Below are 18,217 nucleotides of genomic sequence, written 5' to 3' on the forward strand. Positions count from 1 at the left end.
TTAATGTCCTTACTGTAATGGCAAGCTGGCTGGGGCAGCAGTTTACAGAGCCACACAGCTAGAGATGCCCGGCCCCCTCTCAGCCGCACTATCCAGAGCACAAGGTTAGACCATTATTCCTTCTGAATGTCTGCCTCATCCAAAAACAAGGAGGAGGCACCTTGATTTGTCTTTGACCCAAACTTTAATGACTCACTTTTAACCATGATTATGAGAAAATTTTTATTAAGAATTCAGGGTTTGAATGAAATGCTAGGATCTAACTCTGATCTTCCATGGTGGGCTGGCTCAGATGCAGTTTGGCTACAAATAAAACCCTTTGGAAGTAGTTTCCATAGTTAGTAAAATAAATAAATCAATAAATAAAACAATCAAAAAATGCAAACCAAACCAAACCAACCAACCAACCAAACAAACAAACAAAAAACAGGATGCCTGGCTACATCTGAATTTCAGGAAAAAAATGAATGATTTTTTAGTATAAGTATGTCCCAAATATTACATGGAATATACACTAAAAAATTATTCATTGTTTAACCGCATCAAATTGAACTGATCATCCTGTATTTTATCTGGCAACCTTATTCAGAAAACTCAAAACCGTTCTAGATGTGAGGGGAGGTTGAGGTGGTTACTTTCTGTAATATTAGTTTACAGTGAGATCTCTGTACTCAGCTATAATGGGAAAACTGAGATATATTGGTAATCAAATACCCAGTTAGCCACTTTTCAAAGAATGAGACGGTAACAACTGAATTTGACAGGAGAACCTGAATGAGCATAATTTAATCTTCTCTTGATGACTCAGAGAGCACTTCTGGATGTTGTGGTGTCTGAGATTATATTGTGAACATTGATTAACTTCAGAGCATATGCAGAATGGTGTGTGCAGAAGCACCCGTTAATAGACTTCTAGTTAACAAACACCAGATAACAGAATCCATGGTGTTCTCATATGTCAAGCAGTAACTTGCTTAAGATGGTTTTCATAAAGTTCCATCTGGGCCAAAGTGATGAAGCCTGCTTCCAAAAGTGATCCATCAATCACCTATGAAGTAGAATGGTTTGTACCAATCTTATTTCCTTTATATCTCTATATATTGACACACCATCATATACTCTGGATTTTCCAGGATCTCTTATCTTTCTAAAAGACAATTTCTGGTTTCAAAACTTAGGTTAAAAACATGGGGCTTTGGATACCTTGGAAATCAAGTGATGTGTTCACAAGGTAACCTCTTAATTATACATATACATATTTAATTCAAGGAGACTGAATTAGGGCTCCCCTACCCAATGTTAACTAAGAAGAGGGTGTGATTTTGAGGTCCAGTCATCTGTATGTCAGAAGGCATAAATAGAATTGAAATTCATTCATTCATTCAGAGAATAACCATTGAGCGTTATTGTGTACCAGGCCTTCAGGACACAATGGAAAATACGGCACACAAGACTTCTGCTCTCACGATCTCCCCATCCAGCTGCGACACCACAGTCCTGTGCTTCTTTCATTATACTCCACTCTTGGGTAGAGGGTGGGGGAGAACATGGCCTTGAGAAGAAGAAAGTTACTCGCTTCTGGTAGCCAAGAGGAAAACTCGGATGTCACTGTCTCATTAGAGGCTCTGCTTGCTGGGGCTTAGTTTAGGTTCAATGTCTTGAGTCCCATGTACTGCCTTAATTTACTGGGTACCATTTAGTGAGCACTTATTCTAAGCCAAGTGCTTTATAAAAATTCTTTCATTTAATCCTCAGTAAAGCTTCATTCATGTTAATTTTATCGATCAGGGAATGGAGAACAGAGGGACGAAATGACTTGGCTGTGATTATTGCTAAGTGGACAGTCCAGAACCAATCCCAGGTATGTTTGTGTAATTTCTGTCCATGTGACTCCAGAAACCTCTGTAGACCAGTTATTTGGAGATTATAGATATTTTACTAGAGAAAAAGTATCTAAAATACATTAGAGGTTATGATTAACAGACACACCATTGTATACTCTGGATTAAAAGCAGTGCAATTACAGTATTTGAAAAAAATGAACTATTTAAAAATTATAAAATAAATATGAATGAAAGTATTAGAGTATGCTGCTTTAGACATCTATGCTTATATAACTAGATCATTTCATTATTTTTTAAATCCAATAAATCATTTGCCTTCCTTACGCTCTTAGAATTAACTCTCAGGAAAAGCCCTGTGAAAATAAAAAAAGGTGATTTGGGCTTTAAAAAGTATTTTATGTAACAAAAAGAATGTGACATAAATCTTTTTTTTTTTTTTTTCTTTTTTTGGTACATTGACATGAGATAAGGTTGGAGGAATGGGCCAGAAATTTCCGCCCTGACCTCAAGTGGCCTTGTTTCTGTGTATTTATGAGTAGACTCTCAAATTTGTAATGCTCTGAAAGTGACCTGGAACTTTCTCTCATTTACCTGCTGATGGAAAATAAAGTCAAGGATATACCTACTTTTTCAATGCCCTTTCTTCCTCCAAACCCCTCTCCACCCTTTTCCTTCCTCTAAAGCCTTTAACTTTCTGAGTCTTAGATCATAAAACAATAAGAAAATCTGCCTCTGGGATGGAAATAAGTAAAATTTTGGTTAGAAATCAGATGTCAAGATGTCAGATTTTATTTTCTAAAAAGGACTCCACTACAAACAAGTGTAGCTATATTTTCTTTTTTTTTCCCAGTTAGCTCTACCCCAAATTGCTCGTAACTTCATGGAAAATTGCTCAGGTGATTTGTTTTTTCCTTATTTAGTCTGTTAAAGCTGTCAAAAGCCATATTTCCCTTTTCTAAAAATAACTATGCTACAGAGGATAAAAATAAAAATAATAGGGCCGGTATTCACAGAATGAGAAATCAAATGCCCTAAGTATGTATACTAAAATGGTAATATTAAAAGATATTTAACTAACTTTCAAAAGTTAGTCACTTTTAATGATTCGTTGGTGAATCAGTCTCCTGTTTTTTTTTAACTTTTCAGCTGAGTATTGAAGTTTACATTATACTGCTTTTGTTATGAAAGTTTTGAAATGCATTTACCTACATGGAAAGGAATCCTAATATGACTGCTATTTACTTCAGAATACAAAGTAGTCTTATGGCAAGGTCAGTGGGCAAGGAATAGCAGCACTGATAGCCAAAGAAATGAAGTGAGAATAATCATCATGGCAGCAGTTTTACTCCCAGCTCCATCCTGACCAGCCTGCTTGTTTAGCCACTTAATTTCTCTCAGGAACTCAAGGTTTTCATTTCTCAAATGGGGCGTAATGCCATTTTCCTTTCCAAATTTAACAGAGACTTATAAAAGTCCTGTTAAAAAGAAACAAACTAGGAATATTTATGAATTGATTTCTAATTTCAGGATAGTCATTCAACAAAAGATAGGCATTTATTGAGACAAAACCTAAGAGAAAGTTGTTGGGATGATTAGTGAGTAAAAGGAGAACTTTCCATGAGTTAAATTTCTCCTTAAATATAGACGATGAGACCATCTCTAGACGCCAGACTTAAAACTACAAAGCATGTGGAAAACGTTTCATGAAACAAGTATTTATTGTAAATCTATGAACTACCAGTCAGTGTTCAGTGCACCAAGGAAATGGAGATGAAGGGCATGGTTCTTGACTTCATGGACCTTAAAATCCAGGGGAAAAGGTAGCAAATAGCTATGACATGCCAGGCTCTGCTAAATGCTTTACCTACATTATCTCATCCATTATCGCAACAACCCTGCATGGTGCATAGTATTTTGACTATTTTCCAAGTGAGAAAAGGAAGGCTTTGAAAGCGACGTATGCTCCCCAAAGAAACAAACTAGTGAGCAGTATGGGTAGAATTTGAACCCAGATTCATCTAACTCCAAAACATATGCTCTTAACCATCATTTAAAAATGACTTTATTTATAGAAAATTATTCTGCTGATATCTAAAAGTTTACATATATCAAAACTGGGCAATCTTGAGGCTGGAGCTTACCTGTTATCTTGCAGCCATATACTTCAAATCTCAAAGATATGCCAGTTTCCCAAGTCACGGGTTTGATTCGGACAAATCGAGTTATCAGTGATTTGGGGAAAACTCCAAACACAACATCTGTGGGGTTGGTATTTCCCTGAAAGATCTATATAGAAAAAGAGAGGACTCTTTAAATAACAGACTTTTTGGATTTAAAACAAATCCAAACATACGTTTTCCTGAGTGCTTGTAAATACTATTTGGAATTTCAGAATTGTCTATCAAGCATTGGCAACTGGAAAAAATCATGTCTGATATAGAACGTTCTCCTAATCATCTATTCAATTTTCTGAGACTTAGAGCAATTGGAATCTGAAAAGCACTATTACAAGGAGAACATTTGTTAAAGAATAAATGCTATTATCTATAAAGTGAGAAATTATTAACTTTATCATAAGGACCAACAGAATATTGTAGACATTCCATGGGAACTCTCCCTATTTTACTTTCCCAGGGACCACCCCCCCCTGCCCCCCGCAAAGGAATGCTCTTTAATTTCACCGTAGGGCCTGGCTTTTGAAGTTTTAGGTTATATTCTTGGCTTCTTCCTCACTTTTGACTCCATTTCTTGATGGCAGATCTTATCCCTGACATTAATTAATGAGTCTAATCTTTGTTGGTTATGAGTGATACTATATTTTAGTTGTGATGGTTAATTTCATATATCAGCATGACTAGGTTATGGTGTCCAGTTGTTTGGTCAAGCTATCACCAGCCTGGTTGTTACTATAAGGATATTTCTTAGATGGATTTAAATCATTAATTAGCTGATTGCATCGACAACCAACAAAAGAGATTGCCTTCCACAATGAGAAGAATCTCCTCATCCAACCAGTCAGAAACCTAAAGGGGAAAACTGATGATTTCAGCATCAAGAAGAAGGATTTCTATCTCACTTCAGCCAACAAGCTTCTCCTGGGAATTCATCTTCACCATCAAGTTCCCAACTCGTGTCTGCCCTACCGAACTCGGACTTGACAATTCCCACAGCCAACTCCTATAATAAATCTCTTTATGTACATATATATATAAACCCTGTTGGCTCTGTTTCTCTGGAGAACTCTGACTAATAACAGTGGTCAAGATCAAAACTGAGTTATCAATTACTTTCACCTGAAAATCTGCTTTCCCAGGGCCTCTGCTTCTCGTTTTAAAATGAGTCCTTTTAAGCAAGGAGAGACACATAACTGCAAAAGTGATGGCTGCCAGAGAGGAGTCAGCTTCCCAGCATGTGTCTATCGGGCTGTCCCATGTAGGGCAGGGCGTTGTGGCAGTGCCCGTTGTAAGATCTTTGAGGAATGGACACTCTTTGCTGTTATGGGACTCCCCAGCATCAGGCCTGCCTCTGTTGGAACAGAAAGCCTCCACTTTGCCCCACTCCTGGGTTTGACTTCAGCCCTGGACCAGAAGGTCCCCTTTCTCAGTCCCAGCAGGTGCATCCTGCACAGCCCATCGGACTCCTCCTCTCAGGTTGGGAAACTAGAGCATTCCAGAGCCCACAGAGAAGAGGGGCTTCCTCCCGCCTTCCCAGGCAAATCAATGGGGGAGGACCAGAGTTTCCCAGGCTTGCCCTTCCCTTCTGGGAGAAAGGGTTTGCAACAGTGCGGCGGCTGTTTTCATTCCATTTAGTTTAAGTGGGTTGCACGATTGAACTTGGTCAAATGCTTCACAAAGTCTGTTGTTAGCCTGATCCTTCTCCAGAGACAATTTAAGTTTCATAATTTATGCTAGCCTCTGATGGTCTTTCTATTTCTGTCCACCTTCCAACATCTCTCTCTGGGAAACAATCTGTGTGGGAGCACTTTCGTGTGACAGATATTAGTGGGTGGTCGCCACCAGGAGTGGGTCCCAAACCGCGATGCTCCCCCTGCAAGGTCAGCGTGTCCACTTCAGGGAGAGGCCAGCAGTCTGTGAGGAGCAGTGAGCCCCCGACACAGGCTGAGGGGTGCACATTATGCTCACACTCAGGGAATTTAACAATTGCTGGAAACCATGTAAATGCATAAATTCAGTTCAACATACAGAGGACGGCTGTAGTCGTTGTTAGTCCAAGGGTGCTCTTGCTGTGGTACGGGCAACTCTCCCCGAGGAAAGCTGGAAAGATGCAGAGGGCAGTGGCTGGAAGTTTCCAAGGTCAGAGAAAGGCAGGGCGGGGCCTCAAGGACGAGACTCCAACTGGATGTTCCAATTTCATTCCGTTCAATTAAAGTGCTCAGAAAGCAACTCCCAGGTCTTCATCTCTGCTGAATCCCTCCTAACTCTTCTGGGTGCTCCTAATAAAGGGTCTCGTGCAAGCTGCACGCCCTGTCAGATACCCTCGGAGTCTGCGTGTGCTCGCTGACGCCCCCTGCAGTCCCTGCAGACAATCGCCATGCAATGCTGTAGAGGACACCTTGCCCAAGTAGAATTTAATTTTTTAAAGAATGGCCTGAAAGGTGAGAATCCATCCTCTCCTCTTTCTCTGGGATCTTTTGTGATTGGTGTGTTCTTAGCATTAGTGTTGTTTGTTTGTTGTAATTAAAGCATGTTTTAAAAATCTCCCTCAAAACAAGAATGAGACATGAAATTTGGGGTCAACATTCACTTGGGCTTAATCTCCACAGATGTTGACTTTGAGGGTTTTTCTTCCCCCAAGGGAAACTTGGTTCCATGTGGAACCTCTAGGTCTAGACGGAGGCCTTGAACTTGCCTGCCCATGGAGATTTCTTCCCACGAATAGCTGTGTACCTGCCCCCTTCTTTCTTGCCTGCCCTAAATGAGAGTGGTGGTTTTGCAACTAACCAAAGGGAATTAATAGTTCTTCTCTTCCTTCACACCCACAAGGCCTTTCTCAGTTCCAGATGCAGAGGGAGGACATCAAGGTCATGAACGCTCAAAAGAGAGACAAGGACATGCTAATTGGCCTCTTCTCAAACCCATGATTTCAAGGTACCTGGACTTTCACTGCTGTTGTTACCAGTTCCCTGTGTTTCACTCTGCCTCCAGCGGCAAGCTATTAATTGGGGGAAACAGTGAGTTCCCAGAAATCTTTTGCTTAGTAAATCAGAGCATGTAAATATAACTTCAAATAAACAGGCAGGCCGAGAAAAACATTTCAGTTCCAAATGATTCAGGGCAGCGAGTCCCAGAGACCTGGCATGTCAATGTTGCCTCCTGGGTTGAAAGCAGGAAGGGGTAGCAGGTTGTTCGTGTGATCTCAGGGATGGGAAGAAATATCACTCATTCTCTTAGTTCTCACAAGCAGCAGCCAAACACATTTGTGAACTAGTTGGTAAGCCACAGAGGACAGATGAAAAAGTGTTGTCTAAAACCAGTCCATTACAGAAAGGAAGAATGAATCTATGAAAGAGAATGAAGAAACACAGGAAAAGAAACCCACAACCCCAAGGTTCTAAAAGGAGAGCAAGGACACCATTTATCCTATGTATAGTTCATGTCCCTATGGAGTATTTAAAGCAGTTCTTGAGCCCGACACTTAATTTGCCTGGTATTGACTTTTCTTGGAAGGATCTGTATAATTTCCGTTTTGCTTCTGGATCTAGGAACATGAGACACATTGTTCAGATTTAAATTTCTAATTGCACTTTTCATTCTGGATCAATTCAAGAAGAAAGCAGGCCGGACAGAAAGACCCTAAACAAACAAATAAAAATCGATCATCCATTTAAAGACTGGCTCAGTTGAGCGGGTGGCAGCCAAACTTACGACAGGTTTGTTTCCTTCTTTGATGGTGATCCAGTCTTCCCCATTGGAGCTAATGTCTATTCGGTAAGTCTTGACATAATATTTCTTCTTGGTTTCCTTTGAAATGGCTCCCTGTGTCCCAACAGCTGTGACAAAGCGCAGAAGGCCCAAGTCTACCTGCAAGACAATTACACGTGAGTTTTACAAAGTGTAGCTACTCCTCCATCCATCCCCCCACCCTCAACTGGAGCAAATTTTCCTGTGGGCTCCACATTGTAAGTTTTCATCCACCTAGGCTGGTTTCTATTGTTGGGAGGAAGCCAAGAAGGAACCTTTTTCACTGCTGCTAGCAAGATTTCCTGATATCTGGTGTAAAGGTGTAAACTGGGTTCAATGTCATGCTATTATATTTTCTAAGAGAATACAAACACTTTCCAAATAGCACATGAATAATTTACCCTATTTTAGAAATAAAGAATCAAGACAAGCAAGATAAATTTACTGTGCTAGTTTGTATATATTATGTCCCCCAGAAAAAGCCATCTTCTTTATGCAATCTTGTGGGGGCAAATTGATTATCTTATTGAATAGGGTGTGACCTATTGATTGAATGTTTCCATGGAGATTTGACCCCACCCATTCAGTAGGTCCTGATTGGTTTATTGGAGTCCTTTAAAGGGAGCTCTCATAGAGAGCTGAAAATGCCCGGGATATGCTAAGCCAAGACACACAGATATTAGACACTTGGAAGCCGACAGAATTGCTTGCTGATGTTTTGAGATTCTATCCCAGAGTTTGCTCCTAAGAAGCTAAGAGAGGAACAAATGCTCCCAGAGATGCTTGCTGATGCTTGGAGTTTCTTGGTGATGCAGACAGAAGGACGTTTGGATATGCTAAGCTAAGAGAAACCCAGAGACATTTTGGAGAAAGCCATTTTGAAACCAGAACCCCGGAGCAAAGAATCAGCAGACACCAGCCACATGCCTCCCCAGATAACAGAGGTTTTCTGGACACCATCAACTGTTCTTCAGTGAAGTTACACTCATGTTGATGCCTTTATTTTGGACATTTTCATGGCCTTTAGACTGTAAACTTGTAACCAAATAAACCTCCTTTATAAAAGCCAATCCATTTCTGGTATTTTGCATATCAGCAGCATTAGCAAACCAGAACATTCACATGTGGGACTTTGGAGAAGCTAGGTTTAGAACTCTAGTCTAACATGAGTTTTCATCACTATTCAACATCCTACCTCCTCGCAAATAAAATGCAGCCTGAAACAGTGCTGAGTTTGAAAGCAATGAGTGCTGTGGATTTATGCAATGGGCCATAGAATGATAATCCAGAATGGAGTGGAGAGGAGGAAGGCAAAGTAAGGATTTTTATTCATCTTTAGATTTTGTTCTTCCCCATATCTTCCTGTGGTCTCTCTCCTTGTGGTTCAGCTTGAGAGGAAGGTGAATTCCAGATTATCATCCAGCAAGGACCAGAGCGTCCAATGCAACGACTGCTAGGGTTTGCAAGCTTCTATTTTTAAGTTTCCCACAGAGAAGTTCCTTAACGTGGCAGCCTTGCTTTTACCTCTCATTACCCTGAAGCATTGGCCACATTAGACAACTGTACTTTGTGGGCATCAGCGTGATGACCAGAGGGTGACCAAATCCTTCAAGGTCTATGATTTCATCCCAGAAAATATGCAGGAGTTTGAATCATCCTATGGACCTTTGGTGTTAGTGGAAGGACATGCATCGAAGCATCAAGCACTAAAGGTTCTAGCCTTGGCTCTGGGGCTAGTTAGCTGTTGGGCCCTCGACAAGTTACTTCATCTTTAGGCTCCCAGTTCCCCATGTGTCAAATGGAAAAATTGGACCAGATAACTTGGAAGGTCCTTTCCAGCTATGACTTCCTATAATTCCTTCTTTCATATGCTTTGCAGATGTTTCCAGTAAAGTAAAATAGTTTTTCCCCTTTTCTTATTTCTATCATTAATAGCTAAGAATAATCTTAGAATAAAACTCATTATTAGTTTCTACATATAAGGACTCTTTGAAGTTTCCTTTTAATAGTAGATTTGATTATTCCTACAAAATTGTTTCCCTCTATCTATAAACCCAGGATTATAAAGAAATTTTAAAGAATGAACACAAATATAGGGTAAATATTTTTTAAAGGACACAATGTGATTAAACATTATGAGTTAACATTGACAGGATATTGCAACAATACATTTATCATTAAGAGGTAATAGAATGTGCCATTTTCCCTGAAAACAGCAACACAAACAAAAACAAACCAGAACAAAAAATAAACACACACACACACACACACACACACACACACAAAGCCCCCACAACTTCTGAATCCTGATTTCAAGTTATTACATGACAAATGACAACCCAATTTACAGTAAACAATATTTAAATTAACCTTATAGGCCATAAACACCTAAATAATTTCCATTTTATGCACAGTCTGCCTCCTGAAGAATGACTATTGTCTTTCAGGAACTGCTTTTTCCTGAAGGTCCTTGGAGCAGTTATATCAACAAGTTGCCAATTCTCTTTACAACTGAACCAAGATTCTCATCCAGGAAAAACTGGCTACTTTACTATCCCTGGCACATAAAAATCAATTTGAAGTTATGCAATTCAACAATAAGAGACTTCATCTGGAAAAGACTGTGGGTCCATTAGAAGCAAAACAATTTTTATTTCATTTCCCTGACTTTATACCTTCACCAGATTTAAGAGAACAAAGAACAAGACTTTAATAGAAATTGGTATTTTAGGATAATTATGGCAGATATTTTCCATTTTAATCTAACCAATAGCAAATATTTAACCAACATATTTTTATCAATTGGTTACACTTGTTAACTGAAATTTGTATTTTTTTCAAAAGTCAACTGTTTATAAAACTTTTTATAAATGTTTTAAACCTTCCCACCCCCATTATGTATGCATTTTTAAAAGGCTGGGGGGGGGGGTCCAGGGTTGCTAGATTTAACGAATAAAAATACAGGATGTCCACTTAAATTTGAATTTCAGTTCAACAACTATTTTTTTATTATAAGTATATCCCATGCAATATTTGGTACATATTTGTATTAAAAACTGATTTGTTGTTTACTTGAAACTCAGATTTAACTGGGTAGTCTGTGTGTTATCTGGCAACCTGAAATATAACTCTATTTCAAACAAATAATCAGGTGACTTTAAGTTGCTGCAAAACTTTGGTTTTATAATAATGCTGCAACCCGAAAGTTAATAGGGACTCTGGAAATGGTTGCACTGAACAATTTCAACTGCTTTCAAATGTTCTCAGAACACTTAGTACTTTCCTGATTGTCCAATGAATCATGCCCAATGCCATATCCACTTTCAAGCTGAAGGGTCCTTAAAATCTTGAAGTGTAAGGGAGCATGAGGCAGAACTATTTAAATAAACTCTTGTGAAACTTACAAATGGCTCTTCAGTTGGGAAATGATGAAATTCCCAAGACTACATATTCAGTCAAGGCCAATTTGAAATAACTCTGGAACTTCATTCCGTGGCAACCCTCTTCCTATTTTTTTTTTTTTAATTTTGTTTTTTTGAGTAAGATTTAGTCAGTAGGTCAGAAAGAAATTAAGCTGATGGTCAACCAGAAGACTCCTAGTCTCTAGAAAGAGCTGACTTCAAAAGAAGGAGCAATTGACCGGAATTAACTAGTACCCAATACAGGATATGTCCAAAGCCCCAGATATAAAGTTCCAAAAGTAAATGCATGAATCATCCATAGAAAAAGAAAGATGTTTTCTTTTCCCAGCAGCAACGACATGCATTAACAACCTCCCCCAGTAATTGCATGAAGTTTCCTGCTGTGCTTTAAAATTCTGCAGTTCTCTTGTTTTCCGCATTGGGATGCTTGAAATTTCATTTCATTTTTCTTTCTAATGTTACTGCCACTGGGTTTAGTAAGGATAAGTGACAACCTCACAAAATGGTTAGGGATGGAACTGAGCCATTGCCATTAAAATCGATGATACCCAGAGCTCTCACAAGTCGCAGGCTCCACGGCACTAGGGGAACTCCTGCTGGCGACATCCTGAAATTCTTTCCATAAGTTCTTTTTCCCTAAGTGCCTTTTGGTGAATTCTCTAACAGCACCTCTAATGTGCCTGAGAGAGTTTGGGATGAGAGAGACAATCTTCCCACTACTGAGCACCACAGCTGGCTCTGCTGGTGCCTGGTGGCTCTCCCTGCCCCACAAGTGTGGTTGTCTTTGCTAAACATGGCATTGGCCCCACCCCCCGCCTCCAGCACACCCTCCAACTGCAACTTCCAGCCACATCAAAACATTTGTCACTCCTAACACACAATACATTTTTGTCTGTCTGCATTGCCTTGGCAGGTAAAGTTTTTATTTTGAAATAAACATTTTCTCTTTTTTGACTAGAAATGACTTTTTTTCCTCTTTCTGGCCTGGCAGGCAGTTAGTCCTAATGTATAGTTTGTGCCTGTCACTGAATTTATCATTGAGCGTTTTTGCTGTACCTCCTTCTAACCTTTTATAATTTCTTTTGAGACATGTCTTCCTTTCTGTATAGAAAAGTAATAGATGCCTATTGAGTAATCATAACGTGTGCAAAAAATTTAAGGAAGAAAATAAAATCTCCATGAGGCCACTATTGGAAAATAACCACCAAAAATAGCCTTCCAGAATTTTTTCCTATGTAAAGATATGGGAATATTTGTGTGTATATTTTGTTATTATCAAAATCATTATAAAAATGTTTGACAATCTGCTTTTGTTCATTTAATTTTATGGATATATTCAATGCCCAAAATACATTTCTACATCATCAGTTTTAATGGCTTCATGGCATTCTGTTGTGGGGTTGTACCATAATCTATTATATGTCTGCTACCTGTGACTATGCAGATATTGGATGGCATTTCACTCAACTAGATTGGCATTCACTCAGTGGACCCCTTAACTGTACACCTCTTATCTGCTAAGTGATTAGGATGGAGAGAGAGTAAGAGTGTGGGAAACACAAACAAATAATCACAACATGGGCAGTATACATAAAGTGTGATGCAACAGAGAGGAATAAACAGTTTATTAGACTTTGATGCTGAGGATGCAGGTTGAAGGATACTCAGTAGGAGCTTGCAAATGGACACAAAGACAGTGTTTCAGCAAAAAGGAATAGAAAGTGCAGAAGCAAGAAGGAAGAAATGAATGAATGAATGAAATAATGGACAGTAAACAATGTATTATGCTTCCCTTGCCACTTTAGATATTATTTGTCAAGAAATTTATTGATCTCTAAACAGTACCAGGCTCTGGTCATTTTGAAGTCAAAATAAATGGTCGTTATGAAAACTAGTTGAAATCAGTCACAGACCATCCATCCTCTTGGTGGTTCAGCTTTTTGAATTATGATGAGCTCTCACCAACCTCACATTCTAACTGGCAAGATCAATGACCCAAGGCAAGCAGCTGGAAAGACAAAGATGAAACTCCAGAGCAGTTTTACATAATGCTACCCTCTGTATTTTGGAAGATTCACGGTCCTAAACAATACTCCCTTTCTTTCCATAAAAATTCAGATACACAATGACCATAATTAACTAACCTGCTTTCCTTAAATCCAATCAGCTCTTCGACAATCATCATTTTCTTATTTTGAAGGAATATCATTATTTCACAGCTGCTTTATTTTTAATTAGAAAATGGCTGTGATTTCACATTTGAGTTGGATGTACTTCTGTTCTACATTAAGGGTGGTGGTGAGAGGCTGTGATGATTGGAGGCTGTGCAGACAGAACTGAACATCAAATGCCTTCATGAAAGTTATTGGGTGTTTCACTCCGCGTGTGACAAACATAAACATATGCTACTTATCTGATGGCATGCAGACTATTTGACAGAAGTTTTTCAAACTCCCCTTGAATTTAGTGGCCACTCTGAGTTATCTTCTCTAGCATTATCCGCAGAAGTGGCCCAACATGATACTGTGGTTTCACTATAAAGATAAAATTCTAACACTGGTCGTGGAATGTTTCCCACGTCTTCCTTTCACTGTGCTCCTCATTAATAGCTTTTTGCGAAGAGAAGACATTGTTGCTAACCGGCAGCTACAGAAGAGGGAATCTCAAACCTTTCTTTCTGGATGGGAGAGGCACACTAGAAGAAAACAGCTATCCTCACCCACTTCTGGGGGTGGGGGTGTTGAGGCAGCTCCTGTGCAGTGAGGATACCCCATGGGCACTGGATTCTGACCCTGCTACCTGGAAGATGTCTCCTGAAACAATCCAAGTGCACTTTATGACTACGGCATTGTCTTAATAATGACAGGAAACACATTCCCCAGATAAAGAGAAGCAATGAAAGGCAAGCATTTTACTGGGAATCACTTGAGGACAAAGCAGCACGTTTTAGCGTTGTATAGTAAATCATGTGGCAAATCTTTGCAAACTACTGGTTAAATACCAGCATGCAGCCTTCCAGCCATGAAATGAATATCATTGCTTTCTATAATAATACATAACCAGCTATTGGGGATGTCATAATGTGGAAAGCCTCATTTCTAAAATGAAAATCTGTCTTGCTCAATAAAACACTGCCCACTGGGCTAGCACTGGTATGGGAGCATTTTCCAGCTTTTAACACTCCCAAGGCAGATCAACACAACAGCCTGAAAAAATAAAGTACAAAGAACAGAGCGAGATCTGATTAAAAACAGGAAACTTTTCTTTTTTTGTGGTGGTGGTGGGGGTTGTTGCTTTTTCTTCAGAGCATCTCTTATAACTCAAAGAGATGTTTAATTCATCATTTGACTCTACAAGCTAAAGAAAATATTTTTAAGCAATTGTCTCATTTCCTCAGATAAAACACACGTTTTCTGCTACAGCCGGAGCAGTAGATCATCAGTGCTATTCTAGGAACCGTGAGCTTAATCACAGAACCTGGCCACAGTGTGCCTTAACTTAGGATCTTGGACCTTTTATTGTTGCTCATCTGAATTACAGATACTTTACAGTTAATAGCATAATTCTCTATCTCTTAAGCTATGCTGTCATTATTACCGTTATTACATAGATAAAATGCTGACGGAAACATTCATGGAGCAGCCCCTATGTGCCAGACATTTTATTAGGTGCTAAATTTACATGCATTATTTCTTCCAGTTCTCACAATAATCATACTAAGAAGGGGTTTTGTGGCCCAGAGTCACACAACTTACAGGTGGTTGAACCAAGACTTACCCCAGAGCAGCTGAATTCAAATACCACATTAGGAGTTACTACACCCGTGCTGATTCCCAATTCATATTTTAAAAACCATAACTGTTAGAATTTCTTAGCAAATAATAATGGAATCTGATAGCCAGTCTTTTTGGAAAGTAAATATTCAACTAATGGTAGAAGACAAAAGTCATTTAGGATTACTTTGACTATCAGTTTAAAGTTACACTGGCCCCTGGAGAGCAAAACTTTGCAAATGATTCAGTTATGCTTTTGAAGAACAACACCATGGTCATGGATCATTTTTAGCAAAAGATAATGGAAAAAAAATTTTTTTTTTTTAATTCTGGTAAAGAGTAAAGACATCAAGTACAAGAGAAGTGCAACACTGGAAGAATCTGACCAATTTCCTTTTCTAGTCTTAATTGTCTGAATTAATCTTTTTTTCCCCCCTAACAGTTAAAATGGAAGGAAAGCCTTTTCTTGGGTGGGAACAAGCTGCCGGTTGCAACAAAACCTCTGCTGATAGTAAAACAATCCCAAGTGAATGAACAGATGAATGTTCCTATCAAAAGCCTTGGACTAGCCAGTTAGAATAACATTAGATAAAGATGTAGAAGCACAGATGCAGGGGAAAGGCACACTGTACTTACAGCAAAAAGAACAACACGGAAAGGAGCAAGAAAAATGAAGTCCCCAAATAAGGGCTGACTTTTTGTCTTTTGGGGCAGATAAAAGGAGATAACACTGGTGTGGACCACACCTCATCTGGATTCCTGGCACATTCTCCCACCCTCATATTAATTATTTTTGCATAAATCAGAAGCAACTAATTAAAAAAGAAATATTTAATTCTGACATGTTCTTTGAACTGGAGTTCCATCTGGTTCTGTTTGAATAGTAAAATCTGCTGTAGTTGTTAAAATTGGCAAGCAGCTTTGGCAAAAAAGAAACAAAAGGGACTCGGTGCAGCAGGTTAATACACTAACATTTCAACTAGAGACATTTCTAGAATCCGGCTACCCAAATCACTCCAATATGGAAACCATAAAGATCAAATGAAAGGAGAAGAATGCTGTTTCTGGGGTGGAAACAATTCCACTGGTCTACATTAGATAGGTTTGAGAGTAGTTAGTGCATGGGATTGCGACAACCCACCAGAAATGCTTGACTTATTTTATGAATCACGTTTAAGACAAATCTGGGAAAAGCCTTCAAATATTCTTTGGAAAAGCTAAGGGCCTGTTTTGTTCCTTTCCATATTTTTTAGAACAGATGTAACTGTATTCAGAAAAATCAAATGAATATTCCATTTAAATTCCTCTCTTACTTGATAAACCTGTAAAATCTGAACACCAGGATACAATATATTCTAATGACAAAAGAGGAGAAAATGAAATATTATTGGGGTTTCTATAGACGCTGGGATACAAGTAGTCAGCATTCTAAGGCAATTTGAAACTCCTATGTAGAGTTAAAGAGAAAAGCAGATTAAATCCCCATGCTTTAGAAAAGACTGTTTTACATTTTTAAGATGCACATAGACCTGTGAAATCCTTTTTTCTTTTAAAATGAAATCTTTTGCTTCAGTGCCATATTAACTTGCAGATGGTACCTCAGAAATCTTTAACAGCTTGGTCAAGAAGATGACATTTAAATGGCCTTTTTCCCACTAAGGTAGTCAGGAGTTCTCACTGGGCAGTAAAAGATTCAGGAACTTAATACTTTAAATGAACATTTTAAAAATGCTTTTTGTAATTTAATTTAAAAACCTGAACCTAATCCTTTCATCTGGAAAGAGGACAAGTACTCAGGACAGACCAAATATAATCCCTGGAAACTTGGTTTAGAAAGTATCTAACTGCAGAACTCTATAGTAACAATTGCTTAATTGGAATTTTTTAAGAGAAAAGAAAAAAAATAAGCATACTTCATTGAAAAAAAGAAAAATAGGAACCAACCTCAAATCCAAATAAATGCCTCTCAAGAGGGTCCAAACATGCACTCTGCTGGACGGATTTACTCAGTAAAAACTCAGTGAACACCTACTAAGTGGAAGGCCTGGGCTGTGCAGTGCTCTCCTGCTTTCACTCTGGCTTCCATCCTGAGTAGTCTTTTACAGGCAGTGAGCACTGAACCTAGCTAAGAGTTCTCCTAGTAGAAAACTAGAGAATGAGGAATGTGTGAGTTGAGCTTGAGCAAGCTGACAGGTCATGTGGCAATGACCCATCTGGAGCCACAGAGATACAGCTCTAGATATTCTGTAAGGCAAGTGGATTGTACATACAAACTTTTGGCTCCTGTTCTTTGTCTCTGTCAGAAAAAAGAGGGTGCAATAACTGAAGAATGGATCACAGATGGTCAGTTTACAACTACTGTCAATTATCTCTGTACATAATTTCAGTGGGGCCATATTATGTGAATTAGGTATTGATTGTTGTTATTATTAAAGAATATTTTGGGGGCAATCACTATGTGCCAGACATTCTAGTAGGTGCTGAATTTATATACCTTGTGCCCTTCAATTCTCACAAAAATCACACAAGGAAGGCTCTGTAGATGGAGAAACTGGGATGCACAGCAATTAGGACACTTGCTCAGAGTCTAACAACTAGTAAGCAATGGAGCCAGCGTTCACAGTCATGTAGCTCTCTCCTAAAGCCCTATCACAGTGTTTTACACATCACAGATGCTCCAACTAAAAGTGTGAAAATAAGCAAACTGAAGGATGCCGAGAGTCCCGATGAAAACATTTAATCCCTTAAATTCGACTCACATCTATTGTATACCAGGATCTGGAAGTGAGTGAACCTACACAGAAATGATGATATTGCAAGGCTGAGAGGAAAACGTGCCACCCTGGAGACAGATAAGGTTTTACGGGATTCAAGAAGAAGAAAAACTAGCTTGTGCAAGGGACATAGATAGTTTTATGGAAAAGAGGTCATCTGAACCATCCAAACTGGACCTTCTAGTATGAGATAAGAGTTTGGCCTGGGGAAATGGTTGGGATAGATGGAGTAAACACAGAAGTAACAGGGGAAAATATCCCACCCAATTGCCTATGCTTCAAAATACTTAATATGATTAAATTTGTCCTTTAATCTAAAATCTCTCAGCAAAATTCTTTCAGAGAGAGAAAGAAGGGCCCAACCCCCAAACTATCATCCATGGTGTCAGCCTTCAAGTAATCTGGGGGTCTAGGCCAGAAAGTAATTTGACTAGTGACAGAGAGACAATGAAATCCTATTTGTAATTAAACTTTCAGCTCATG

At 38.9% G+C, this 18,217-nt stretch overlaps 1 protein-coding gene across 4 annotated transcripts in view; it reads right to left on the bottom strand.

The window, feature by feature from the left end:
- NRP1 (neuropilin 1) overlaps positions 1–18,217 on the bottom strand; it is a 139,084-nt gene that overhangs the window by 35,625 nt on the left and 85,242 nt on the right. For all 4 annotated transcript variants that reach the window (XM_037835589.1, XM_037835588.1, XM_037835591.1 and 1 more), the window contains exons 7-8: positions 7,730–7,885; positions 3,986–4,130 (exon numbers count right to left, since the gene is read on the bottom strand). In XM_037835589.1, the coding sequence (XP_037691517.1) occupies positions 3,986–4,130; positions 7,730–7,885 (301 nt within the window). The remainder of the gene's footprint in view (positions 1–3,985; positions 4,131–7,729; positions 7,886–18,217) is intronic.

The sequence above is a fragment of the Choloepus didactylus genome, chromosome 5 (assembly GCF_015220235.1).
Source record: "Choloepus didactylus isolate mChoDid1 chromosome 5, mChoDid1.pri, whole genome shotgun sequence".
Lineage (NCBI taxonomy): Eukaryota > Metazoa > Chordata > Mammalia > Pilosa > Megalonychidae > Choloepus > Choloepus didactylus.